This window comes from Zalophus californianus, chromosome 16, assembly GCF_009762305.2.
Source record: "Zalophus californianus isolate mZalCal1 chromosome 16, mZalCal1.pri.v2, whole genome shotgun sequence".
NCBI lineage: Eukaryota > Metazoa > Chordata > Mammalia > Carnivora > Otariidae > Zalophus > Zalophus californianus.
The window spans coordinates 46,210,287-46,237,877 of NC_045610.1; the positions used below are offsets into that span (position 1 = coordinate 46,210,287).

General features: G+C 35.5%; 1 protein-coding gene across 2 annotated transcripts in view; it reads left to right on the forward strand.

Moving 5' to 3' along the window:
• The window catches only part of EFCAB13 (EF-hand calcium binding domain 13), a 314,516-nt gene that overhangs the window by 277,189 nt on the left and 9,736 nt on the right, over positions 1 to 27,591 (forward strand). The window contains exons 72-90 of one of the 2 annotated variants that reach the window (XM_027568521.2): positions 798 to 851; positions 1,438 to 1,542; positions 2,351 to 2,404; positions 3,611 to 3,715; positions 5,017 to 5,070; positions 5,733 to 5,837; positions 9,724 to 9,777; positions 10,428 to 10,532; positions 10,692 to 10,745; positions 11,017 to 11,118; positions 11,613 to 11,666; positions 12,548 to 12,652; positions 14,114 to 14,167; positions 16,098 to 16,196; positions 17,671 to 17,724; positions 18,243 to 18,347; positions 19,107 to 19,157; positions 20,264 to 20,368; positions 26,927 to 26,980. In XM_027568521.2, the coding sequence (XP_027424322.2) occupies positions 798 to 851; positions 1,438 to 1,542; positions 2,351 to 2,404; positions 3,611 to 3,715; positions 5,017 to 5,070; positions 5,733 to 5,837; positions 9,724 to 9,777; positions 10,428 to 10,532; positions 10,692 to 10,745; positions 11,017 to 11,118; positions 11,613 to 11,666; positions 12,548 to 12,652; positions 14,114 to 14,167; positions 16,098 to 16,196; positions 17,671 to 17,724; positions 18,243 to 18,347; positions 19,107 to 19,157; positions 20,264 to 20,368; positions 26,927 to 26,980 (1,473 nt within the window). Of the gene's footprint in view, positions 1 to 797; positions 852 to 1,437; positions 1,543 to 2,350; positions 2,405 to 3,610; positions 3,716 to 5,016; positions 5,071 to 5,732; positions 5,838 to 9,723; positions 9,778 to 10,427; positions 10,533 to 10,691; positions 10,746 to 11,016; positions 11,119 to 11,612; positions 11,667 to 12,547; positions 12,653 to 14,113; positions 14,168 to 16,097; positions 16,197 to 17,670; positions 17,725 to 18,242; positions 18,348 to 19,106; positions 19,158 to 20,263; positions 20,369 to 26,926; positions 26,981 to 27,591 lie in introns of those variants that run through there. The other variant, XR_003515406.2, reaches the window with a different exon arrangement.

Below are 27,591 nucleotides of genomic sequence, written 5' to 3' on the forward strand. Positions count from 1 at the left end.
CTTGGGTCTTCATTATAATTAATCTAAAATAGCATCACCTTTCCCTATGTATACCAAGAATTGCAGAGGGTGCTCACAGGATTCTAATAAGTGTAGATAATAAGAAAGCAAAATAACAGGGATATGAAAAACAGGAAGTCAACAGGCCCATTCTTCTATCCTTCTGTCTACTGAAATCTTCACTCTAAAATGAATTCAAAGATTCTTATCATAGCATATACTATGATAAGAATACTTTCAATCTCCATCTGCCTGTCTGGATATATCTTCTCTCATTTTCCTTCTGTTCAAGCCATGTTGAACTATTTGTGGTTTCATACACACATAGCATGATGCCCCTCTACTTTTCCCTTTTCTTAATTTCTCCATGTGAATTCTTTTCCATTCTTCCATATTTCAGATCAACCACTCTGATACATTAATGTAGTTCATGCATTATCTCCTGTAGGAAGCAATCTTAGGACATACCAGGCTAGATTAATGGTCCCTTCCTCAGCTGTTTGTTGGTACATGAAGTAAAGTTTCCAGAGTACCTGGCCAACTCCAATAGTATCTTCAACTATGGCTTATAATGGCATCCAAAACACTAGGAAGAACACACTTTTCCTGACCAAGTTTCTAAGCTATAAGAAACCTTTGTATTAATGGAGATCATTTTAACTCCCTGAGATCCAGACATTTAATAAATGATCTCAGGTAAAATGAAAATATAGGGAATTTTTCATGTAATTGTTTCCACAAAATATGTGTCTTAGATTTGTGTTCTGCACTTATTTGCATTGTGCCATTTCTTGTAGCTAATGGGATGGCTGGTCTGAAAGAGGTGATGGATGGAGTAAAAGCTACTACAGGTAAGTGAGAAATTATCAATCTAAGACATTTAGTATTTATAGTAACTATATTTTATCATTATCCCTCAATTGCCATTTAGTTAATGACATTTATTTCCTTATTCATTAAATTATTAGCAATTCATTTATTTTCTGGTATATTTTTTATTTATATGTTTTGTTCTTCTTTCTTTTAGAACAGCCAAATTCTATATTAGTAAAATAATATATAAAGTAAAATTTTAGTAAAGACTACAGAAAAGTTACAAAAATGAGACTAAATAAGATCTTACCTTATTTGATACAATTATTTGAATAAGTAATTTATAATATTCTAATTGAATAGATAGATACATGATGTAAATTTCACTGGGTTCAGAGTTGCCTTGCCATTGTCAATATGATTGTGACTTCCTTTATTAGCATTTAGCGATCAAATTCTTTTCCTGTGAATGTCATAGTCGGTATACATGGAGAGGTCTCATTGGCCTTTGTTCTTTATTCTGTACATATTCAAGCTACATAGCCATAGATTGATTTTTCCCTATTTGGAATCATTAGGTGATCCTTTAAATTCATATATGTAATGATGTCTGCCTTTTTTAAGGAGGAGAGGTTGATGCCAAAGACGTGAAAACTATTCTGAAAAACATGGGAATAGAGTTCACAGATAAGGAACGTTTGAAGCTGATGAAAAATCTGCCTTTCAATGGTAAGCATTTCAAATATTGATGTGACCTTAAAGGGTTTTATTAAGCTTTTTAAAAAAATTTTTGTTTAAATTCCAGTTAGTTAACATACAGTTTCAGGTGTAGAATTCAGTGATTCAACACTTCCATACATCATCTTATGCTCATCACAACAAGTGCCCTCCTTCATCCCCATCACCTATTTCACCCATCCTGCCACCTACCTCCCCTCTGGTGACCATCAGTTTGTTCTCTATATTTAAGTCTGTTTCTTGGTTTTGCTCTCTTTTTTTCCCCCTATGTTCATCTGTTTTGTTTCCTTTTGAGATTTTTTCAAAAACTCAAACTATCCCCATCTGTTAAGACGCAAAAATAAATAAACAAACAATGCCCATCTCAAAATAATTTAAAGGTTCACTTATTCCTGAGGGAAATTTCCATCTATGCAGTTTAACTTTCCGTTTTGGAATAAGCATCCCCATCATATTGACTCATACCATTGAGGGGAATACATTTCTGAGGATACCCTTACCTTGTAGATAGCTACAGGGAGTTGTGGGAAGTAAACAAGGGAAGGAGGGGTGTTAAACTGGGAGGGGATAAAAAGTGAGAGGTGCTATTACCAAAAACATTGTGCATATTATAGTGTGCTTTGTGTGCTAAATTTTGGATAGATTTACTGTATTATAGACTTTCCCTAATTTTCTCTCAAAATTTATTTTAATGGGGGAAATTTCTAGAGTAAATCATGAAAATCTCGGTTTTACTGAAATAATTTTAGTGAAAAGCCACATCATTTCTCTATGACCTTAATTGTGCCCCTTTTTATAGATGATAACAAGGTCTTTAAGAACAGATTGCTAGAAGGTGTGAAGTCTCTTAAAGGTGAGTGAGAAACATAATGAGAATGCAAATAAATATGAGATCTTCATTTTATACTGTTTCTGAAATATGAATTTGCTGCCATCTGTCATATATAATGATTGCAAATGTATACTTTTTTAGAACTCAATCTTTATCTTAGAAGATAATCTCATCTTCTATCTTGGAAGTAAAACACCACACTTTCTTGTCATTTTCCAAATTTTCAGGAGGAAAAATATCAAATTTCAAGTTTGCATAGCAAAAAAATATAGAAATGATTACAGTGATTCACGGAATTTAATAAATAGCAGAAAAAACTACACTGGAAGTTCATTCATCAAAAGGCAACCTGTAGTTGTTTAGAACTAAAGAATGTTTACCTCCAGTACCAGAATTCCCTGAGCATTTATTAAACACCATTTATTTTTTTTTCCACCAGAATTTTTTTATTCACAAAGAAAATTGAGGCTAGCAAGAGTGGTAGTCCTCAGCTTTCTATCCCCAATCCCTACCTTTACAGGTATCTTTAAGCACACCCATCCTAGTATCAAAGGATGAGTGAGGAGTACCTCTTCCTCTGCAAGGCTTACAAAGATACCCTTAACTCCACCCTCTCCCACATCCACAAGACCTCACCCCATTCGCCATTTTCAACCTCTTCCTCTACAGACAAGCCTTTCAGCCCATGCACATGCTCAACATATCCCATCCTATAAAATAAGCAAACTAAAACTCTTCACACCCCTCTTTGGCCACAACTCCATCTCTTTCTTCCCTTTCTCATTCACTTCTTCGGAGACTTGTACATACTCTGAGCCTCTATTTCTGTACCTTGCTCTCTTTCTCAAACTAATTTCAGTATTGAATGCCCTTTAAAACTTTGTGTTTGTGTAGGCTGGTCCCTAAGACAAGTCTCAAGGGAAGTAGCCTTAATGCTAACTTTGTAGTTGAGGACTTAAAATATTTGGCCTCTGTGCTAACATTGTTGAACATTAATTAATTTACTTTTTTCACTTTAGAGCAAATATTCTTTAGGTAAATTTTAGACTTTGAGGGAATCCTCGAATAGGCTTTAGTGAGTATATAACCTGTCTGAAACAGTGTGCAAATTTTGTGAGTAATGATCTAATGCTTAACAATTCACAATCAGATATGTGTATCAAAAGAGTATAAGAACTTCTCTTTTGGAGTCATTTAATATTCTTGACGGGCTGTTATTTTTCTTAGGCGGGAAGGTCAATATCGACAACCTGGACACCATTCTGAACAACCTGGGGATCAAGCTTGCAGATACTGAACTTAAAGATCTGGCTGAAAACATGCATGTTGGTGGTAAGCATGTTATCAGATACACTGGTTAACCCTGGAGAAAGTTTAATTAAAAAAACCTTTGAGGGAAGAAATGTCCTTTTCCATAAGGGGAAGGGAAGGCCCAAGAGCCATGTGGTGATACACCATAACCATGACTAAAACACAAAGAATGTCATTTGAGTTGATGAGTATCTAGTTAACAAAGTCAAAAATAAAACAGTTTTTTATATGTGGGATATGTGTGACTTTTATGCTGTCTACAAGTATCATTTATATGTGGGATATGTGTGACTTTTATGCTGTCTACAAGTATCATTTATATGTGGGATATGTGTGACTTTTATGCTGTCTACAAGTATCATTTATATGTGGGATATGTGTGACTTTTATGCTGTCTACAAGTATCATTTATATGTGGGATATGTGTGACTTTTATGCTGTCTACAAGTATCATTTATATGTGGGATATGTGTGACTTTTATGCTGTCTACAAGTATCATTTATATGTGGGATATGTGTGACTTTTATGCTGTCTACAAGTATCATTTATATGTGGGATATGTGTGACTTTTATGCTGTCTACAAGTATCATTTATATGTGGGATATGTGTGACTTTTATGCTGTCTACAAGTATCATTTATATGTGGGATATGTGTGACTTTTATGCTGTCTACAAGTATCATGGTTAGTAGCCTTTCCAGTTTTGAATATAAGAACGCAGGATCTTTCAACACACTCACTTCTGAATAACTTCCTCTTACACAAATAAATTTGAGATGTTATAAGCCAAATTGCATCATTGCAATTGTTTGGTTTTCGTGTTTAGAATTTTCTTCTTATTCATGCTTGTCTTAAAATAAAAACTGGGGAGGGGCACCTGGGTCGCTCAGTCATTAAGCGGCTGCCTTTGGCTCAGGTCATGATCCCAGGGTCCTGGGATCGAGCCCTGCATCGGGCTCCCTGCTTGGCGGGAAGCCTGCTTCTCCCTCTCCCGCTCCCCCTGCTTGTGCTCCCTCTCTCGCTGTGTCGCTCTCTGTCAAATAAATAAAATCTTTAAAAAAATTAAAAAGTAAATAAATAAATAAATAAAAACTGGTGAGAATAATCTAGAAAGTGTGTTCAACAGTATTGGTTAAATAAATATATAAAACAATTAGGATGGGGCCTGACACATAGAAGTGCAACTATTATAATTGTTCCTCTGTTTTTCCACAAACTTTGGTATTGTATCTCATAATATAATATATGCGCTCTATATGATATATGAGATCTATACCATATGATATCTATAATATACTGTGATTTTGATCTTCTCCTATAGTTGATGAGAAAATTCCTCTAGAAACACTGATGGAAAACATCACAGATTTTACAGGTGAGTGAAAAGTTACCATAAAATTAGGATTCCAGTTATCTACATTAAATTTTGTTTTTTCCTGATATTTTCTACTACTCCATCATTGACTTATAAATTCTGGTATTTCTCTATATTTATTAATGAAGTATTTGTCTCTAGAGTTTCATGTATTGTTATAAAATTATTTGTTTTTGCAATGAAATTATCATACTATTTCTTGCTTTCAAATTCTGCAATCTGTTGTTTATGTCAATAATATAATTCACTTCACCAGTGATTAATAACCACAGTATAGAATGACACAGCAAATCAGAGAGTGGAGCCTAAAATTGATTGAGGTAATGTCTTCATTGTATTTATCATATAATTCTTATTTTTTAATTAAAATACTTTTTTCAAAGAAAAATTCATGTAAGCATCTATTTTTTTAATTAATAGATCAAATTTTATTCTGAAAGTAGTCTGCCCCTGATTTTAGAAGAAACTCTCATGTTCATATTAAGGAAATAAATTTGACCTAACACCTATATTGATTTTGTAGTTGAGAATGTTTCATTTTTACTTTATTCTTCAATCTGAAAACAAGGACATGATATTAATTGTCCTAAAATAATTTTTTCATTAGAAATAATTATTGCTATGTGAAATAAAGATGTATACCAAATTTCCTATTTTCAAAGGTGAGAAGATTGAGTCAAGTGATCTAAAAAATGTTCTGAGAAATCTCGGAATTGAGCTTGCAGATAAGGAACTAGAGAAGATGCTGAAAATACTGCCAGTTGATGGTGAGTCATACAAGTGTCTGTGGAAGCTTCCAGGGAACTTGGATTTTTGTGGATCTGCATGAAAATTTTAATTTCTTCTAAAACATGATAGAACTTTTTTTTAAGATTTTATTTATTTATTTGACAGAGAGAGACACAGTGAGAGAGAAAACACAAGCAGGGGGAGTAAGAAAGGGAGAAGCAGTCTTCCCGCTGAGCAGGGAGCCTGATGCGGGGCTCCATCCCAGGACCCTGGGATCATGACCTGACTCTAAGGCAGATGCTTAACGACTGAGCCACCCAGGTGCCCCTAGAACATTTTTTAAAAACTAACATGTAAGCTACATATAAAAACTGTAAGTGTCATTTAGAGTTTATTTTGGAAGCCAAGTAATTCCTCAGATGTGAGTTGCCATCAGAGCTAACAAATGTCTACTTGTTGCCCTTCAGGGCTTATACCATAAGAAGGAAAAAGAAAGAGATAAGAGAGCAGTGGAAGAAATTAAAGATAAAAGTGAGAATTAAAAAGAAAGGGAAGATATATTTATACAGTACAGTAAGCCCACTCAAGGGGACAAGTTTATCATATAGAAAAAGGCTTCTCTTCCTTAATTTCATTGTTATATAAAGATGAAAATTTTGGGTAAAACATTTTTAACAGAATTACTGAGATATCATCCATATGCCATACAATTAACCCAGTAATGTATACAACTCGGTGAATTCTAATGTATTCACAAAATTGTGCATTCATCACCACAATCAATTTTAGAACATTTTTATTATCCCAGAAAGATACCCCATACCCATTGACCATCACCTCCCAATTTCTCCACTCCCCCTCAGCCCTGAGCAACCACTAATCTATTTTCTATCTCCATCAGTTTTCCTATTCTGAATGTTGTACATAAATAGAATCATACAATATGTGGTCCTTTGTGACTAGTTTCACTTAGCACAGTGTTTTCAAGGTCCATCCCTATCCTATTATGTATTAGTACAGTTGACCCTTGAACAACACAGGGGTTAGGAGCACTGACTCCCTGTGCAGATGAAAATCCATGTATAACTTTTGACTTTCCAAAAACTTAACTAATTGCCTACTGTTGACCAGAAGCCTGATAACATAAACAGTCCATTAATATATATTTTGTATGCTATATGTATTATATACTCTTACAATAGGTAAGCTAGAAAAAAGAAAGTGTTGTTAAGAAAATCATAAGGAGGGGCGCCTGGGTGGCTCAGTCGTTAATCATCTACCTTTGGCTGAGGTCATGATCCCAGGGTCCTGGAATCGAGCCCGCATCGGGCTCCCTGCTCAGTGGGGAGCCTGCTTCTCCCTCTCCCACTCCCCCTGCTTGTGTTCCTACTCTCACTGTCTCTCTCTGTGTCAAATAAATAAATAAATAAAATCTTTAAAAAAGAAAAGAAAAAATTGTAAGGAGGACGGGTGCCTGGGTGGCTCAGTTGATTAAGCCTCCAACTCTTGATAACACCTCAAGTCACAATCTCACCGTCCTGGGATGGAGCCTGGTATGCGGCTCCAGGCTCAGCACAGAGTCTGCTTGAGATTTTCTCCCTCTGCCTCTGCCCTTTTCCCCTCCCCCTTCTTGCACTCTCTTTCTTTCTCTCTCTAAATCGTAAGGAAGAGAAAATACATTTATAGCACTGTAAACACTCCATATATAAATGGACCTGCACAGTTCAAACCCCTGTTTTTCAAAGATCAACCGACATTTTAGCTATTATGAATAATACTCCTTTGAACATGCATGTACAAGTTTTTATGTGGATACATATTTTCTTTTGTCTGGAGTATATACCTTAAGAGTGAAATTGTTGGGTCATATAGTAACTCTATGTTTAACCTTTTGAGGAAACCAGGCTGTTTTCCAGAGTGACGGCCTACTTTACATTTCCACCCGCAGTGTACCAGAGTTCCACTTTCTCCACATCCTAATCAACACTTATTATTATCTGTCCTTTGATTATATTGTAGTGAGTGTGAGATGGTATCTTATTCTGGTTTTGATTTCCCTGCTGGCTAATGATGTTAAGCATCTTTTAATGTGTATATTGGCTAAATGTATATCTCCTTTGGAGGAGAATCTTTTCATATCCCTTGTCCATTTTTAAATTTAGTTATCTTTTTATTATTGAATCAAAGTCCTTTATATATTCTAGATACAAGTCCCTTATATTTTCTAAATACAAGTTCCTTTTCAGATATATGATTGCAAGAGTCTTCTCCTGTTCTGTGAATTATCTTTTTACTTTCTTGATAGTGTTCCCTGATGCACAAAAGTTTTTAATTTTGTTGTCCAGATTATAATTTTTTTCTTTTGCTGCTTGTGCTTTGGGTGTCATATATAAAAAACTATTGTCTAATCTAAGGTTAAGAAAATTTACAGCTGTTTTAACATTTTTATTGTTTTAGCCCTTATAGTTAGATCTTTGATCCATCTTGAGTTAATTTTATTTATTTATTTATTTATTTATTTATTTATTTATTTATTTATTTTTACAGAGAGAGAGTGTGAGCAGGGGCAGAGGAGGAAGGAGAGAGAGAATCCCAAGCAAGCTCCACACCCAGCACAGAGCCTTTTGCGAGGCTTGATCTCATGACCCTGAGATCACAATCCAAACCAAAATCAAGAGTCAGATGCTTAACTTACTGAACCATCCACGTGCCCCATATTGAGTTAATTTTTGTATATGGTGTGAGATAGGGATCCAAAAGAATATTCTCTTTGCACATGAATATCCAGTTGTCCCAGCACCATTTGTTGAAGAGACTATTCTTTCTTCATTAAATGGTGCTGGTACCCTTGTCAAAAATCAATTGACCATAAACTGGAAGGCTTATTTCTGGATTCTGAATTCTATTCCATTGATCTATATATCTACTTTTATGCCAGTACCCCACTGTCTTGATTACAGTAGTTTTGTAGTTTTTAAAATGAAAAATGTATGGGTTGCCTAGATGGCTCATTTGGTTAAGTGTCCAAGTATTGGTTTCAGGTCATGATCTCATGGGTTGTGGGATTGAGCCCAATATGGGGCTCTGTGCTCAGCAGGGAGCCTGCCTGAGATTCTCTCCCTCTTCCCCTGCCTGTCCACCCATGCACACTTGCAAGTGAGCGTGCTCTCTCTCTCAAATAAATAAATAAATAAATAAATATTAAAAAAGAAAAGTGTGAGTCCCCCACTTCTGTTTCCTTTTCAAGATTATTTTTGCTATTTGGGGCCCCAGGTTTACCATATGAATATTAGGATCAGCTCATCAATTACTGCAAACAAACCAGCTAGAATTTTTTATAAGATTGCATTGAATCCATGGATCAATTTGGGGAGTATTGCCATATTCACAATATTAAGTCTTCCAATCCATAAACATAGGATGTCTTTTCATTTACTTAGGTCTTCTTTAATTTCTTTCTACAATGTTTGATAGTTTCTAGAGTATAAATTTTGTACTCCTTTTGTTAAATTTATTCTTAAGCATTTTATTCTTTTTGATGCTCTTGTAAATGGAATTGCTTTCTTAATTTCCTTTTGGGTTTGCTCATTGCAACAGTATAGAAATACAGTTGTGGGCACCTGGGTGGCTCAGTTGGTTAAGTGACTGCCTTCAGCTCAGGTCATGGTCCCGGAGTCCTGGAATCGAGAAGCAGGCTCCCTCAGCAGGGAGCCTGCTTCTCCCTCTGACCCTCTCCCCTCTCATGCTGTTTCTCTCTCTCTCCCTGTCAAATAAATAAATAAATAAAATCTTAAAAAAAAAACAGTTGATTTTTATATATTGATAAAAGACTAGATTTTCTGTTTCCAAAATTATTCTATTCATGCTATTTTTGTGAATCACATATTCATTTTGCCATTACATGAATTATGACTTTTCTTTCAGCTAATGGAAAGTTATATCGTAATAGATTACTGAAGGCTATGAAGTCTCTCAATGGTAAGTAAGAAACAAAATTATAAGGCATATTATCTAGGTTCTCCAGATATACCATCCAAGCATGAATCTTGGTCCTATATAAGTTTTTACTTAGGATTCTTTCAGCATAACTACATTCCATCTGCTGTTAATATACACTTTCTCTTGGCAGGAAGTCCAGTATCTTCTTAGATTTTTTTCAACTCTTTCTCAAAAAGGAAAATCAATTCTATCAAATACAAACAAAAAACCCTGGTCATTATTGAAGAGAATGATCAGCTACAATGATAACTAATATTTTGAGTCAGTAAACAAAAATTACCCTACTTTCTGTGCTGAGTAATTAAGTTAGTGGTCTGCAGTTCTATTTGTTCAAGCCCCTTAACCCTGTTTTATTATGTAAGCTTGTCAACAAGAATAGACTAAAGGAAATATAATTCTAATTCTGACTCTCTTGACTTTCTCCTTGGGTCTTCAAGTGGACAAGTCTATTTGGGGTTTTAGTCTTGGTGAAATTTAACGATAACAAAGGCATGAAATATATTTTATGTTTTGTCTCTTTTGTTTTAATAATATGTGGTCATTAAAGTTAAGTTTTACTAAAATTTTTTTTTAATTTTGCTACATATAACTTTTTTTTTCAAATATTGCTTCACTGTCTCTTTCCTAAGATGGGAAGATGAAAAAGAATAAACTGCATACTAATTTGGAAAATATGGGATTGAGACTCACAGAAGAGGAATTTGCTGAATTGTCAGGACAACTACAAGTTGATGGTGAGCACTAGGGCATCTGTTGATCTTCTGTTTAAAGGCGTGTCAATTAAAATTGGGATGTGAGTCAAATTCAGCTGGACTTTATTATACTAAATAAATAATTTATATCTTTTTCTAAGCTCATGTCATTGATTATATGTCTCTTTTGGGCTTATGTAGCGAATGGGAATGTTGATCTGCCTAACTTGATGGAAGCAGTGAAAGCTATTACAGGTGAGTACAAAGTCACTATAAACCTAGAATTCCTATTGGAACAGAACTGTATTTTACTGTTAACCTTAATTGCCATGTTGATTCTGTTACTGTACTCCTTATTGTAAATATTTGTCTAGAGTTGGACTTTGTGGTGTCCATGTTTTGGTAATAAAATTTTAGTCTCATGTCTTGGTAGAAAGACCCTTCTTCCCTAGAAAATTTTAAACTTAAAAATAACATTTTTAGAGTCACTAGATTTTCCTCACAGGCCTTTCTCTTTCTGATTAAGGGAAGGTTGACATCAAGAACCTGGAAACTGTTCTAGGCAACATGGGAATCAAGCTCACTGACAAGGAACTTGAAGATCTGAAACAAAACCTGCCTGTCAGTGGTGAGCATATGAGATATCATTGGATTTTGAGCTTTAGGTTTTATGTACCTTTAGCAATGAGAGGAATGGAACAAGGGAACTTTTCATGCAGAAGATGTCAAGATTGGAGATGAGACAATAACACTGACAAAGAAGTTGGGAATGTAGTATTTGGACACAGGTGGCACGGTCACTAGAAGAGTCTCCCCAATTCTGAGAACAAGAAAGCCACTTTTGAATACCATCTTTTCATCATCAAATTCAAGAGTGGATATTTTATGAAATAGAAAGTCAAATTTACATTTTTGAAATAAGTATATTTTTAATATTTAAAATTTTTTCTTCAGCTCCAGGCTCATAACATATTCTGAGTAAATATTTATTGAATGACTGTTTAAAATGCTTAATAAGATGCCCAGGACACTTAAGTGCTGTTACTGTCTGAAGGGGAGGAGGGTGTTCTTTTGCGATTTTACATCATCTTATGAGCGTCAAGTTATGGTTTTTTATTACAGTTGGTAATAAAGTTGCTCTGAAAACTTTGAAGGATGAAGTGAAAGCTTTTACAGGTAAGATATAAATGATTTGCAATAAATCACAATTTACACTAAAAATTTTAATAGCGTGTTCTCAAACTTGTATTAGTGGCTTATAAATTCACATATTTTCAGTATTCATTTTGATAAACATTTGCATCTACTGATCAACAGCTTAATCTAACATTATCTGGGTTTATAAGTAAAACAAAAAGATAATTTCTTCATAATAAATCTTATAATCTTTGATGCTTTTTTTCAATGAAAGTATCTGGCTGGTACTTATAGACCCAAAAACTAGATGGACACAGTAAAAGCAGGGTGGAGCATTAAAAATAGTTAAGTCCATTGCTAACAGCTAATCACATAGTTTTAAGAAAATAAAGTAAAATATGTCATAGTTTGTTAACTGTGTATTGTATTAACCATATCTTGACTTTATTTCTGGATAATTATATGACCAGATTTGTTTCTGCACAATGTGATATTATTCTCAGTATTAGGAATACATCTTATTTACTATTGTTTTAAAGATTTTATTTATTTGAGAGAGAGCGAAAGCGCACAAACGGGGGGAGGGGCAGAAGGAGAGAGAGAATCAGACTCCCTGCTGAGCACAGAGCCCTGATGTGGGGCTCAATCCCAAGACCCTGGGATCATGACCTGAGCTGAAGACAGATGCTTAACTGACTGAGCCACCCAGGTGTCCCTTCCTGTTTACTACGATTAAGGGACAAATTCTATTTTTTATTTACCATTTGACTCTTTTTATCAGGAAATCTTTCACTCTGCCTTTCCTTTTCATCCTGGTATTAGAGAAAAAACTAGAGCAGCAAAAGTATATATTTAGATGATCTTAAATAATTAGATTAGCCCTTCATATTTTAACCTATTACTATTCCATCTTTTCAAAGGAGAAAAGATTGATTCCAGTGACCTACAAAATATTCTGAAAGACATGGGGATTGAGCTTACAGATATGGAGCACAAGCATCTGCTGAAAACACTGCCCATTGATGGTAAGTAAATGCCACATAAATGCCAACATGCCTTCCAGGGAACTTGATTTTATGGGTCAATGTGAGCCATTCTCAATCTTTTAATAGTACAGTTTTGTCTTTAAAATGCCATAAATTAATAGAAAGGGACTTCTGACTTGAAAAGAAATTCTGTCATTTCCTCTTCGAACACAACTGGAGATTCATCACCACATTGCCATATAGTTGTCCAAGTGACTAATACTACCCCCTCAGAGCAGCAATAGTTTTGCAATAAGAGCAATGAAAAGTAATGAAGGAGAAATAGGACATCAGTGGAATAAAAAAAAGAAATATTTTAACGTATTTTTTAGAAATGCACCATGACAGAGTTTAATAAATGTTTCCTATTCCAAAGAATGGGTAAGTTTGTCACTGTGCAAAACACTTATATTTTTTTAAATTTTTATTGTTATGTTAATCACCATATATTACATCATTAGTTTTTGATGTAGTGATTCATTGTTTGTGCATAACACCCAGTGCTCCATGCAAACGTGCCCTCTTCAATACCCATCACCAGGCTAACCCATCCCCCCACCCCCCTCCCCTCTAGAACCCTCAGTTTGTTTTTCAGAGTCCATCATCTCTCACGGTTCATCTCCCCCTCTGATTCCCCACCTTCATTCTTCCCCTCCTGCTATCTTCTTCTTTTTTTTTTTTCTTAACATATATTGCATTATTTGTTTCAGAGGTATTCAACAGTCTTGCACAATTCACAGTGCTCACCATAGCACATACCCTCCCCAATGTCTATCACCCAGCTACCCCATCCCACCCACCCCCCCCCACTCCAGCAACCCTCAGTTTGTTTCCTGAGACTAAGAATTCCTCATATCAGTGAGGTCACATGATACATGTCTTTCTCTGATTGACTTATTTTGCTCAGCATAATACCCTCCAGCTCCATCCACGTCGTTGCAAATGGCAAGATCTCATTCCTTTTGATGGCTGCATAATATTCCATTGTGTATATATACCACATCTTCTTTATCCATTCATCTGTCGATGGACATCTTGGCTCTTTCCACAGTTTGGCTATTGTGGACATTGCTGCTATAAACATCAGGGTGCACGTACCCCTTCGGATCCCTACATTTTCATCTTTGGGGTAAATACCCAGTAGTGCAATTGCTGGATCATATGGTAGCTCTATTTTCAACTTTTTGAGGAACCTCCATACTGTTTTCCAGGGTGGTTGCACCAATTTGCATTCCCACCAACAGTGTAGGAGGGTTCCCCTTTCTCCACATCCCTGCCAACATCTGTCGTTTCCTGACTTAAAACACTTATGTTTTTAAATGTCCATATTGTATAACTATAAAAATAGATTAATTTTTAAAGCAAATCATTGAAATGTATCTTTCTATAATCATAGAATTTATGTTTTGGTGACTCTTCATATCAATTTTCTAGAGATCTGAACTGTACCTTTTCTTACAGCTCATGAAAAGGTGTTTCAAAACAGGTTGCTGAAGGATGTGAGATATAATAAAAGTGAGTAAGAAGTACAAAGAGGAAGCATATGAAATATCCTTAAGCATTAAATTTTTTTTAATTTTATTTAAATTCAAGTTAGTTAACATATAGTATAGTATTGGTTTCAGGAATAGAATTTAGCGATTCATCACTTACATATAACACTCAGTGCTCATCCCAACAAGTGCCCTCCTTAATACCCATCACCCGTCAAGCCCATTCCCTCACCCACCTCCCTCCAGCAGCTCTCAGTTTGTTCTCTATAGTTAAGAGTCTCTCATGGTTTGTCTCCTCCTCTGTTTTTATCTTTTTTTATTTTTCCTTCACTTCCCCTATGCTCATTTGTTTTGTTTCTTAATTTCATATATGAGTAAAATCATGTGGTATTTGTCTTTCTATGACTGACTTATTTCATTTAACATAATACACTCTAGTTCCATCCACATCTGTGGTATTTGTCTTTCTATGACTGACTTATTTCATTTAACATAATACACTCTAGTTCCATCCACATTGTTGCAAATGGCAAGATTTCATTCTTTTTGATGCTGAGTAATATTCCAGTGTGTGTGTGTGTGTGTGTGTGTGTGTGTGTGTGTGTGTGTGTACCACATCTTTATCCATTCATCAGTTGAAGGACATTTGGGATCTCTCCGTAGTTAACATTAAATTTATATCAATAGATTATAACACATTATTTCGCTGCTTGTATCACATCTGTGTTTTTCCTGGTAATAACTCTTACTTTATCTTAGATGAAATTCTCTACTGGATTGGGTTTTTGAAGCTTTCTCTGAAGAAACATGAACAGAAATAAAGATGGAAGGAAAGAAGAAGGGAAGAAAGGAAGCAAGGAAGGAAGGGGGGAGGAAGGAGGAAGGTGGGAAGGAGAGAGGAAGGTTTAGCATTTATTCCAAAATGTGAGCAGGAGCAGAGAAAACTGAGAGTAAGAGTTTAGGAAACAAATACAATCTCTATTTCTTTGTGGAGATTATTGATTAGTGCTCTTCAGCTACAATTGCATAGCCTTGTCCCACCTAACTTTTTTCTGGGCCTGTATGTTTAACATTTGAGGAAGCATGTTCTAATTCTAACTTTTAACTCTTTAAATTTTAACTCTGTTTGTAAAGAATTGTGCAAATCTATTGTAGTTTTGTTCTTTGCTTGAAAATTTTAGGAGTTATACTAGATTATGAAGTCATTCTCTTTTAGCAGTGTATATTCATGTAACAGTAACAACTGTCTTAAAGAGATACTTGCACCCCCTTGTTCATTGCAGCATTATTTACAGTACCCAAGACACAGAAACAATGTGTCTATGGACAGATGAATGAATAAAAAAAATAGGGGATATATACACACACACATACACACAAACACACACATACATACATATATAATAGTATATTATTCAGCTGTAAAAAGGAAGGAAATCCTGCCATTTACAACAACATGGATGAATCTTGAGGACATTATGCTAAGTGAAATAAGTCAGACAGAAAAAAACAATATGATACGATACTATATGATACCACATATATGTGGAATCTAAAAAAAACCAAACTCATAGAAACAGAACTGATTGGTAGTTGCCAGAGGCAGGAGGATGGGGAAGGGAACGGTGAATGTGATCAAAGGATACAAACTTCCAGCTATAAGAGGAGTAAGTTCTGGGGAGATATAATGTACAACATGGTGACTATAGTTGACAATACCGATGAGGGATGTGTTAACTAACCTTATTGTGGTGATCATTTTGCAGTATACATATATCAAATCATTACATTGTACACCTTAAACTTATACAATGTTATATGTCAATTATATCTCAATAAAGCTGGAGAAAAACAGTAATGCCTGTTAGTTGAAGATAATAATATGTTTTTATGAATTTTTCTAAATATTTTATAATCTTTCCATTTTTTCCTTTTCCTTTCATGTTTTTAAGGAGGGAAGGTTGATGTAAATAACCTGGATCCTGTTTTAGAAGCCATGGAGGTCAAGCTTACAGAACAGGAACTCAGTCTGATAAAGGATCTTCTGAGTGGTGAGCACTGTGGAAAACACTGTGATTTTAAACAGACGTTGAGCTTGCAGGATTAATTGTGACTGTTTCAAGGGTTTAAGTTATTTGTTGCCCGAAGCCATTTGAATAGTTTTCAGAAGAACTCAGGGGATAAAAAGGCTGTTCATTTTTTGTTGCTTTAAAACCTGTAATCTATTTCTTTATACATCTCAGGGTAGGGACAGGTGCTAGTGAGAAGGGGAGGGATTATTGTTGTCTGGTTTTACAAAAATAGGATCTGCGATGTGTTTTTTTCTCACTGATCCATGTATCACTGACATCAACCCAGGGCATAAACCAATCCATTCACCCATTCCTCATTTCTCTGTTCATGGATTTTGAGATGGCTTTCTTTTGTGGTCATTATAACACGTTAACAGAATAATATGTATAGTATTATTAATTTTTAAAAGCATATATAGTATTCCTTTACAAACATAAGAACAGTCTGGAAGGATATACACAAACTGTTAGTAATGGTGAGGAGTAGTCATGAAGCTGAGGAGAGGTAAAAGATGGGACATTTACCTTTTCTTCATATGCTTATATATTTTTAAATTTATTACACAAAGTATGTTTTAAATTCTAACTTTTTAAACTCAATTTATTTTGTTTTTAATTTAAGATGACTGCAAATGGTGTGGTAAAATGATAGGATTTGGGCTGTGTTCTTATCCACCAATTAAGTTTAGGGAATCACTAAAATTGACCACTCAAGTAATTAGCTCCTCTCTAACATCCCTCATGGCTTAACACAGCAGTGCCCATGGCATCAACACGTGGTAACACAAGTTAATGCTCCTTACGAATATTGAGAAACATGCATCATTTCAAGAAGTAATTGAGGTTGAAGGATTCCCAAATCATACAAAGCCACTAACAAATGTGGACCTGGCAGAGTTAGAACATTTCATAATTGAAGAAAAAAATTATACATGAATAATAATGAGATAGGACATTGAACGTATAACAATATGGATTTCAAAAGATGTAAAGGAACCCTTGGGAAAAAGTCAGTCATTTTTGTAAAGGTGATTTTTATACATCTTGTTTCAAAGTTCAGAAGGATGCTGCAGTGTACAATAACCTCACTTTCTCAGAGAAAAACATTTGAACACACGTGAAAAGTCAATGTTGCTTCATTGCTTCTCCTAAGAATTATTCTATATTCTAAAGAATAACTATTGGAATAGTTATAATTACAACCTGAATTTTCTTCAGTATTAGGTAAGATAAACTTATTTTTACAATTTTCATTTTTATTATTTAATACAATCTTTTAAGATCACTTTCATTCATTATTTACTATTGAAGCTTGGTCCTCATTGTAAATGAATTCATTTTCCTTGGTCATCTTCTGGAACAATAAATTTTAGATAAAAAGGACTTCTTGTCCTTTGTATCTTTTTTCTGAGTCCATGTTATTGTTTTTCTCTGATTAAACTTTGTCTTACAGGCTATAAGAAAGTTGATCTGAAAAACCTGATGGATAAGGTAGAAGCTGTTACAGGTGAGGAAGAAGTTACCAAATACAGATGATTCTGATTCTTTATACATATTTTATATTCTTTGCTGTTATTCCCTTTAAATTATGCTATTTTTAATAAACTGATTGTAGTTTGATTTCCTAAAGTTTAACTTCGGTTTGTCAATGTTTCAATAATAAAACATAGTGCCATATTTTGGGTAAGCCCTATGGTCTCATTTTTTCCAGATTAAGATGTTTACTAAAAAGATGTTAGTGTAATAAAAAGAGACTAAAGTTTTATTACCTACTAGTAATCTCCCACAACAAAAAATTATGAAATGCATTATTATGTACTCTGTTATATTGCCTCTATTATTACTAAAGTTGTGGAAATAAACACTTCACTGTTCTGCCATAACCATACTCAAACAGGACTCATTTAACTTTATTATGCATTGGGTAGTTGGGGTTAATACTTAAACAGTAATAGATTTCATCATTATTTAGAATAATTAGATGGTTCTTTAAAATCACACATTACCATTTCTGTCCTTTTGAAGGAGAGGAAGTTGATATCAACGACATAGGAACAGTTCTAAGAAACATGGGAATAGAACTCACAGATAAAGAACTCTCACAACTGGTGAAAAATCTGCCAATTGATAGTGAGTATTTCAAATAAAAATATAGTTGTCCAGAGGAGCATATTGTTAAATTGCAAAAACTTCTAAAATTGTCTCTATCTTACTGCTTGTCAGAAATAATCTTATGGGGGAACCTGGGTGGCTTAGTCATTGAATGTCTGCCTTTGGCTCAGGTCATGATCTCAGGGTCCTGGGATCGAGCCCCACATCGGGCTCCCTGGCTCGGCAGGGAGCCTGCTTCTCTCTCTCCCACTCCCCCTGCTTGTGTTCCCTTTCTCCTGTCTTTCTCTGTCAAAAAAATAAATAAAATCTTTCAAAAAAAGAAAAAAGAAATAATCTTATGATCCATGTTGCATACTTTAAAATGACCCTATTGTATCTTAAAATGTTATATCTGCCATTTAATCTTTAGTTTAAGAATCAACCATTGTGTCATCATGACTCTTATCATCAGGGTTCATTTATATCTTTTATATAATTATATCTTTTATAACTTTTGATTATATCAAGAGATCTGAAATTTAAGCCAGAATAAATGAGAAAAAAGAAAGAGTGATCTAATAGGGGAAAATGAAAATATCACAAAAGAAAAGAAAAAGATATGTTTCAGAATGGTAGAGTGTCAGTATCCCCCTGCCCTGTAATTTCATTATTTGCCACTAAATCAAAAAATTTATAAGGCAGTTCATAAAATATATCTTACTGAAATTGCTGGATTCTTACTGTCTATGAAGCTCCACATTGTAAGTTTCTGTGATCTGAACAGTGTTTTCCTTACAGATGGAAAGGTCTACCAGAGAAGGTTGCTGGATGGTATAAAGTTTCTTAAAGGTGAGGGAGAAGCTTAATAAAACACAATCAATCTGAGATCATCATGTTTGGCATTTCTACTGATTCTTTGTGATTAAATTGTCAACCCTGACACCTAACACATTATTACATACTTTTGTTTCTTTTATAGATCAATGTGTTCTTTAGATCATTTCTTATGATATACCTTGGAAAGAACTCCCATGCTCTCTTGGGATTTCTCAAATTTGACAGAAGAAGAAATTATCAGAGCCCAGGCTGCACAGCAAGAGTAAAGGGAAAAATAACACCTCTTCAGTTAGTTTATTCAGCAGCAAGAGACTACTAATCTGACATTTAGACCAAAAGAGAGAGAGAGAAGAAGAGAGCTCTAGAAAGCCTTCAAGATATTGAAGGAACATAGGACTGAATAGACAGGAAGCAGGCCAGGAGGAAGGTCATGTCTAAGCAAGGTTACCAATACCAGCTTCATGATATCTGCCAAATCCACTCAGTATTTGTACTATTATTAATATTTTCATTTAAATTGATTTACTTTTAACTTGAATTTTTTTTTAAAGTATTCTTTTTTTTTTTTTAAGATTTTAGTTATTTATTCATGAGAGACAGAGGAGCAGAGAGAGAGAGAAGCAGAGGGAGAAGCAGGCTCCCAAGGAGCAGGGAGCCCGATGCGGGACTCGATCCCAGGACCCTGGGATCATGACCTGAGCCGAAGGCAGACGCTTAACCATCTGAGCCACCCAGGCGCCCTTTTAACTTGAATTTAAATGGCAATGGAGAACCAGCATCCCTTAACATAACTAGAAGTTAACTGTAAAAATAAACACAGTGAAAGTGAGACAGTAGTCATTCGAAACACAGGAATTATTATCACCCTACTGGAATTCTCTGAGCAGTCATTACATCACCTTTCAGTTTTTATACTAGGTATGCTTATATGAAGATTAAAATTAAAACAATATGCTCTAATTCTAACTCTTATTATTGACTCTGTCCTCTTGTAAAGATCTCATCAGGCTTTGGTCCTTTGGATGAACATAATAACTATAATCCTCAGGAAGGTGAGGGTTTATCCCACATTTTAGGGACATTAACTTCTGCTTGTATATCTCTCTCTCTTTCCATAGGAGGGAAGATTGACTCCAGTAAAGTGGATGCAGTTTTGGGAAACATGGGCATGGACCTCACTGAAAAGGAGCTTAAAGACATAACACAAAACCTGCCAGTTGATGGTGAGCATTTTAGATACCACTGAACACTACAGAAAAACTACTTTTATGAGCCTATTATAACAGTCATTAAAAATGCTTTTGTCCAAATGGCCAACAGACACATGAAAAAGTGCTCAACATCACTCAGCATCAGGGAAATACAAATCAAAACCTTGATGAAATACCATCTGACACCAGTCAGAATGGCTAAAATTAATGAGTCAGGAAACGACAGATGTTGGCAAGGATACAGAGAAAGGGGAACCCTCCTACACTGTTGGTGGGAATGCAAGCTGGTGCAACCACCCTGGAAAACAGTATGGAGGTTCCTCAAGAAGTTGAAAATAGAGCTACCCTACAACCCAGCAATTGCACTACTGGGTGTTTACCCCAAGGATACAAATGTGATGATCCGAAGGGGTACAGGCACCCCAGTGTTTACAGCAGCAATGTCCACAATAGCCAAACTATGTGCACAATAGCCAAACCATGGAAAGAGCCTAGATGTCCATCAACAGATGAATGGATAAATTCATCCATATTCATTCATTCCATATACAATGGAATATTATGCAGCCATCAAAACGAAATCTTGCCATTTGCAATGACGTGGATAGAACTAGAGGGTATTATGCTAAGGGAAATAAGTCAATCAGAGAAAGCAAGTATCATATGATCTCACTGATATGAGGAAGTCTTAATCTCAGGAAACAAACTGAGGGTTGCTGGAGTGGTAGGGGGTGGGAGAGATGGGGTGGCTGGGTGATAGACATTGGGGAGGGTATGTGCTATGGTGAGTGCTGTGAATTGTGAGACTGATGAATCACAGACCTGTACCTCTGAAACAAATAATACATTATATGAGAGACTATGGACTCTGAGAAACAAACTGAGGGTTTTAAAGGGGAGGGGGTAGGGGGGCTGGGTTAGCCTGGTGATGGGTATTAAGGAGGGCACATTGAATAGAGCACTGGGTGTTACAGGCAAACAATGAATCATGTAACACTACATCAAAAACTAATGATGTAATGAATGATGACTAACATAACATAATAAAATTTAAAAAAAATAAATTTAAATTAAATTTAAATTAAAAAAAATGTTTGTTTGGCATCAAGAAGGCATTCTGAAAAGCTTAGGGAAAAAACTCAGGTCCAAAGAAAGAACACACCCTGTCTCTCGCTGGTTTTATGTTCAAATTAGAGAAGGATTTCAAGATACCTGTTTTTTCACTAGACATACCTTTTTCTCCCTATGGAGTAGGGAGAACTGTTAAGTATTGCACAAATTCCACTTAAACTCTTTGGCCACATTTGCCAATACGTGACATCAGTATTTATAAAAAGGATACTTATTATAGGTATGGTGATCTTTAATGTTCTTTCTATTTTAATGTGGCTAGAGTATACCTGCTCTATGTGGCTGACATTCAATATTTGTCTGTCTGTCTCTCACTTTCACCTGGGTCCTATGGAGAAAAGTCTATTGCAGGGCGCCTGGGTGGCTCTGCCTTCGGCTCAGGTCATGATCCCAGGGTTCTGGGATCGAGTCCCGCATCACTTCTCCCTCTCCCATTCCCTCTGCTTGTGTTCCCTCTCTCGCTATCTCTCTCTGTCAAATAAATAAATAAATAATCTTAAAAAAAAAAGAAAGAAAAGTCTATTACAGACAATTTAGAACAGTTCTTCTCTGAATCTGTAACTAGGATGAAGTCACAGAGCACCATTTCCACCAAATGCTGTTATTGAAGCAATCACAAGACCCTGCCCAGACTCAGTCTAAGCTCTTGGTGGAAGTTCTATCAGTCACATTGTAATAAGGTCATGTGGGATGGGAAATATATAGCTCAGCCATCCTTGAAAAATATGTTTATCACTTCTACTATTATTGGGTCTATGCTTTTTCTAGCTTTTCACTATCATGAGTAAAACTGCTATGAACATTCTTGTACGAGACTTTTTTTGTTTGAGATATTTTTGAACATGTGTTTACTATTCTTTTGGGTAGAAATGCTGCATCCTAGGGTAAATATGTCTTTAGTTTTATAAGAATCTTTTAGATACTTTTTCAAAGTGAATGTACCATCTTATACTCCCACCAACAACATCTGAATGTTCTCTTAGCTCAGCTCCTCACCAACATTTGTTATTATCGTTATTTTTAATTTTAGTCCTTCTGGTTAGTGTGTGGTGCTATCTCAGTATGGCCTTGATTTACATTTCCCTGATGTGTAATGATATTGAGTACTTTTTCAAGCGCTTATTAGCCATTTATACTTCTTTAATAAAGTATCTGTTCAAATTGCCCACTTTTTATCTGATTGTTTGTCCAACCACTTGGAGAATGGTTGTTTCTCTTTCATACCCTCCTGCTAGGAGTACTTAGTTTCTTTTTGTCTTTCTGCCTCATTATTAAATGAAGGAGTTTAAGGCCATACATTTTCTTCTGAGTGTAGCTTCACTATATCCTTTTGGTTTCGATATGAAGAGTTTTCCTGATCATTACTTTCTACCAACTTATAATTGATACAAAGATTATCTAGTATCTATAAATATATCTCTTACTTTCTTTTTAAGTCTTTTAAGTTTTTATTGTATATAAACTTTGGAATTCTATCAGATAATGTGGCCACTGAGATGTTAAAAAGAATCTCTCTTTTGTTAAAATTTTCATTATGGCCATGTACTTTACCAATTTTTGTAAATCTGTAGGCATATAAAAATAATTTATAGTCTCTAGAGAGGGCACATAGACATATATATATATATATTATGAAATCAAGTTTATCAGTAGTATTATTCAATTCCTTTGTGTCTTTACCTCTATTTTGTCTCCAAAATAAATCTTCTATTAAGAGGGTTAAGATCTCCGACTTTAATTGAATTTTTATAAGATTCTTCTTGGGGCACCTGGGTGGTCCAGTCAGTTGGGTGTCTGACTTTTGATTTCAGCTCAGGTTCCTGGGATCAAGCCCCACCTCAGGCTCCATGCTCAGCAGGGAGTCTGCTTGAGATTCTCTCTCCCTCTGCCCCTCCCCCCAACTCTCTCAAATAAATAAATAAATCTTAAAAAAATTTCTTAAATTACTAATAGTTTTGTTTTATAGGTTTATGACTGTTATAATATTCATAAACTATACCTTTTGATGTCCCTCTTTATCTACATCTCTTTGTTGATTTGACTCTTAAGTTTTACTTTGATATTAACAATTGCCAGTACCGGTTTCTTTTTGCTTGTATATGCCTCATATCTTTGCCCACTCCTTTATTTTCAATCTTCTTTATCATTTAGTTGAAACGTATTTTGTGAAATCATCATATGGCTGGGTTTTTAAGGAACCCATCTGATAATCTTCTTTTAGTGAGAAATTTCAGTTTGTTCAGATTTGGTGTAATACTGGATATATGCATTTATTTTATCTCACTTTATATTTATTATTCATTTTCTACTATTGTTTTCTCTTTTTTTCTTGTGCTTATTATTACTGGTTTAAGTTGCCATTCATTATATTTGTTTTCTTCCTAATTAACTTTGAAGTTCCAGAGGAGGGTCACATTTCATTAATTCTTGCATTTCTTTTCTTCTCATTCACTGTCATACTTACCTATAACTTAATTATTACTGGTAACAAAATACTGCTTTATTCTCCATCAAGATACTTCTACCCATCAGATATTTCATTTCAGCTTTAGCCCTTCCTCCCACTCCCCACCCCCACAATCTCAATAAGCAGAAACTTTTAGAACACTCTTATTCCTCCCACCGTTTCCCCTACTCCCCACCATGAGATCTTTGGAATGTCTTTACTTCCTCAACTATACTTTTTCAATTCTCACAAACAACTCCTAAAATTTCTTTTACATAATTTCCCTTCTATTTCAAGATTCTTTATTTAGCACTTAATATTACATATTCCATAACATAACAGATTGTTTTCAAGCTTACAGAAAAGAAGGTAGCATCTGTTCTGGCATCTCTGTATTTTAACCACCTCAGGAAAATAAATGTTTCTGCCCACCTGTTTTTGTTTTGTTTTTTTAAGATTTTATTTATTTATTTGACAGAGAGAGAGACAGCGAGAGCAGGAACACAAGCAGGGGGAGTGGGAGAGGGAGAGGCAGGCCTCCTGCTGAGCAGGGAGCCCGATGCGGGACTCGATCCCAGGACCCTGGGATCATGACCTGAGCCGAAGGCAGATGCTCAATGACTGAGGCACCCAGGCGCCCTCTGCCCACCTGTTTTATTCCTTCTTGGTCTTTTAGGAGTCAGAGGAATTGGAATGCCCTCATACTGGCCTTGATTGAGCTTCATCAGGGTCTTCAGGATTCTAAATGCCAAGCATTTCCCAGGATCTACTGCTTTCCAGTTCTGTTCCTGTGCTCTGACACCTCTCTGGTGCTTCCCTCGTTAAGGGCGGAAAGAACCCCATGCCCATTCTTGGGCTCCAGGACACAACCAGAGCCCGAGTGTTGACATAGCCCCAGCAGCCTAGAAAAACCATCAACATTTGAATTTCAAAAGGGAAACAGCTTTGAGATGGCAGTAAAAGGGACTGGAGCCATACTCCAGTCTCCATGTTAACAAAAGCTCTTCTAAATGTTTATTAAAGTAAATGCAAAAGAGTAAGAATAACATTATAAGTAAAGGAAAATGATCAACTTTGGTTTAAACAAATTTCCCTTGTCACACAGATGTCTTAATTCCTACTAATAGATTCCTCCTCAGCTGAGATGAACTTGGAATATTTTAATGAAAGAGAACTCACCCCAGTTAGATGGCCTATGGCAGAGAGCCCTTTCATCTTGGGTCAGAATGATGTGATTCATATATACAATGGAATATTACTCAGCCATCAGAAAGGATGAATACCCACCATTTGCATCAACATGGAGCTGGAGGGGATTATACTAAGTGAAATAAGTCAAGCAGAGAAAGACAATTACCATACATATGGTTTCACTCATATGTGGAACATAAGGAATAGTGAGGAGGACTACAGGGGAAGGGAGGGAAAACTGAATGGGAAGAAATCAGAGAAGGAGACAAACCATGAGAGACTTTGGAATCTGGGAACCAAACTGAGGGTTACAGAGGGAGGGGGTGGGGGGATGGGGTAACCAGGTGATGGGTATTAAGGAGGGCATGTGTGGTGATGAGCACAGGGTGTTATATGCAACTAATGAATCACTGAACACTACGTCAAAAACTATATGTTGGCCAACTGAACATAATAAAAAAAATGGAAACTACAAAAAAAAAAAAAGAATTTTCCCAGTAATAAACCAGATGGACAAAGAAGAGGATGAACAGACAACCATAGCAACCCATGTACAAAGACAGGCCTAAAAATTCTAATCCCCGGGATGCCTGGGTGGCTCAGTCGGTTAAGCATCTGCCTTCAGCTCAGGTCATGATCCCGGGGTCCTGGGATCGAGTCCCGCTTCAGGCTCCTTGCTCAGCAGGGAGTCTGCTTCTCCCTCTGCTTGTGCTCTCTCTCTCTCTCTCTCTGACAAATGAATAAATAAAAAATCTTTTAAAAAAATAAATAAATAATAAAAAAATAAAAATTAATAAAAAATAAAAATTCTAATCCCCTCCAAGGATCCCATCTCTTTTTCATGATAGGCTTGGTTAACTAAAATAGTCCAGGTAAACCAACACACATTTTCCATTTTGCCCTGACCTGTAGTTGGTATCGAAGTTATTAGTGGCTAGGAATACTTTAATAGACAAAGAATAAGGAAATTCTCACCACAGAATTAGCAACATTATTGGTAATTGATACACTTTTCTGGCCATTCTGCTGGTACTCAAAAACAAGTGTGTTGAATTTATGATTAACTACATTTTATACCATGTTTCCTAGGTTGTAGCTAGATTTTTCTCATCAACATGGAGTATTATTTTGCTGGGGGAGAAAAAGCACTTCTGTTTTCAGAAAGTAAATGATAAGAATTAGCCATTTTTCTTCCCTGAGCACAATACATTGGAAATGCTGGAATATTAATTGTATTCAGGAAATAATTATGCTTATTATCATTCAAGCTGTCATCCTTCTACCTTCTTATGAAGGATGTAACAAAAGGTTGTTTTCGTGTGTGTGTGTGTGTGTGTGTGTGTGTGTGTGTGTGTGTAGTATGAAACCAGCGTCTACTTTTTATATTGAGGTATAATTTTTTATATTGAGGTTATAATTGACATGTAACATTATATTAGTTCAGGTATATAACATAAATGATTCAATATTTATATATACTGCAATATATATATGTATGTGTATATATATATCTCTCAAAATGATCACCACAGTTAACACCGATCACTATACACAGTTACACTGTTGTGATGAGAACTTTTAAGATCTACTCTCTTTAGCAACTTTCAAATATTATTAATATTAACTATAGTCATCATATTGTATATTACATCCCCATGACTTACTTTATAACTGAAAGTATGTACCAGCAAAAGGTTAAATTTTCTAGAGCAAATAAATACTACTAAGTTTTTTTGCTCAACGCAACATACTTTCTTGGTCTCACTGTCATGTTTCTATCCAATTTATTCCTTGTCTTACAGTTAAAGGTAAAGTTGATCTAGAAAAGCTGATGAATGAAGTAAAATCTTTTTCGGGTGAGTAAGACATTACTAAGACATTTTGAATTAAATTCTAACCCTATGTTAAATCTTGCATAGTGTTTTCCTGATATATCATAAATTTATTAATGTTGATATTTTACATATTTTAATGAAATATTTATATTCAACTTTACTTGTACCTTTGATTTTGAATTATCTAGGATTTGGCTATAAAAATCAGTGGTGAAGGGTGCCTGGGTGGCCCGGTCAGTTGAGCATCTGCCTTTAGCTCAGGTCATGATCTGGGGGTCCTGGGATGGAGCACAACATTGGGCTCCCTGCTTGGCAGGGAGTCTGCTTCTCCCTCTCCCTCTGCCCCTCCTCCCCACTTGTGCTCCCTCTCTCTCTCACACACACTCTCTCTCTCAAGTAAATAAATAAAATCTTCAAAAAATTAAGTAAATAAGTGGTGATGCTTAAGTAATAAATTATATTTTCTGTAGTTTCTCCCAGTGTTATACTGATCTTAACCAGTGTTTAAATCAGAGATTTAACAAATTGGCCACCCATGAATTGAGTCCAACCTGCAATCAAGTTTTGTAAAATCTGGCAACACTGGCCATATATTCCCTCACGACAGTAACTGGTGTATTTTCTCTTTGGAC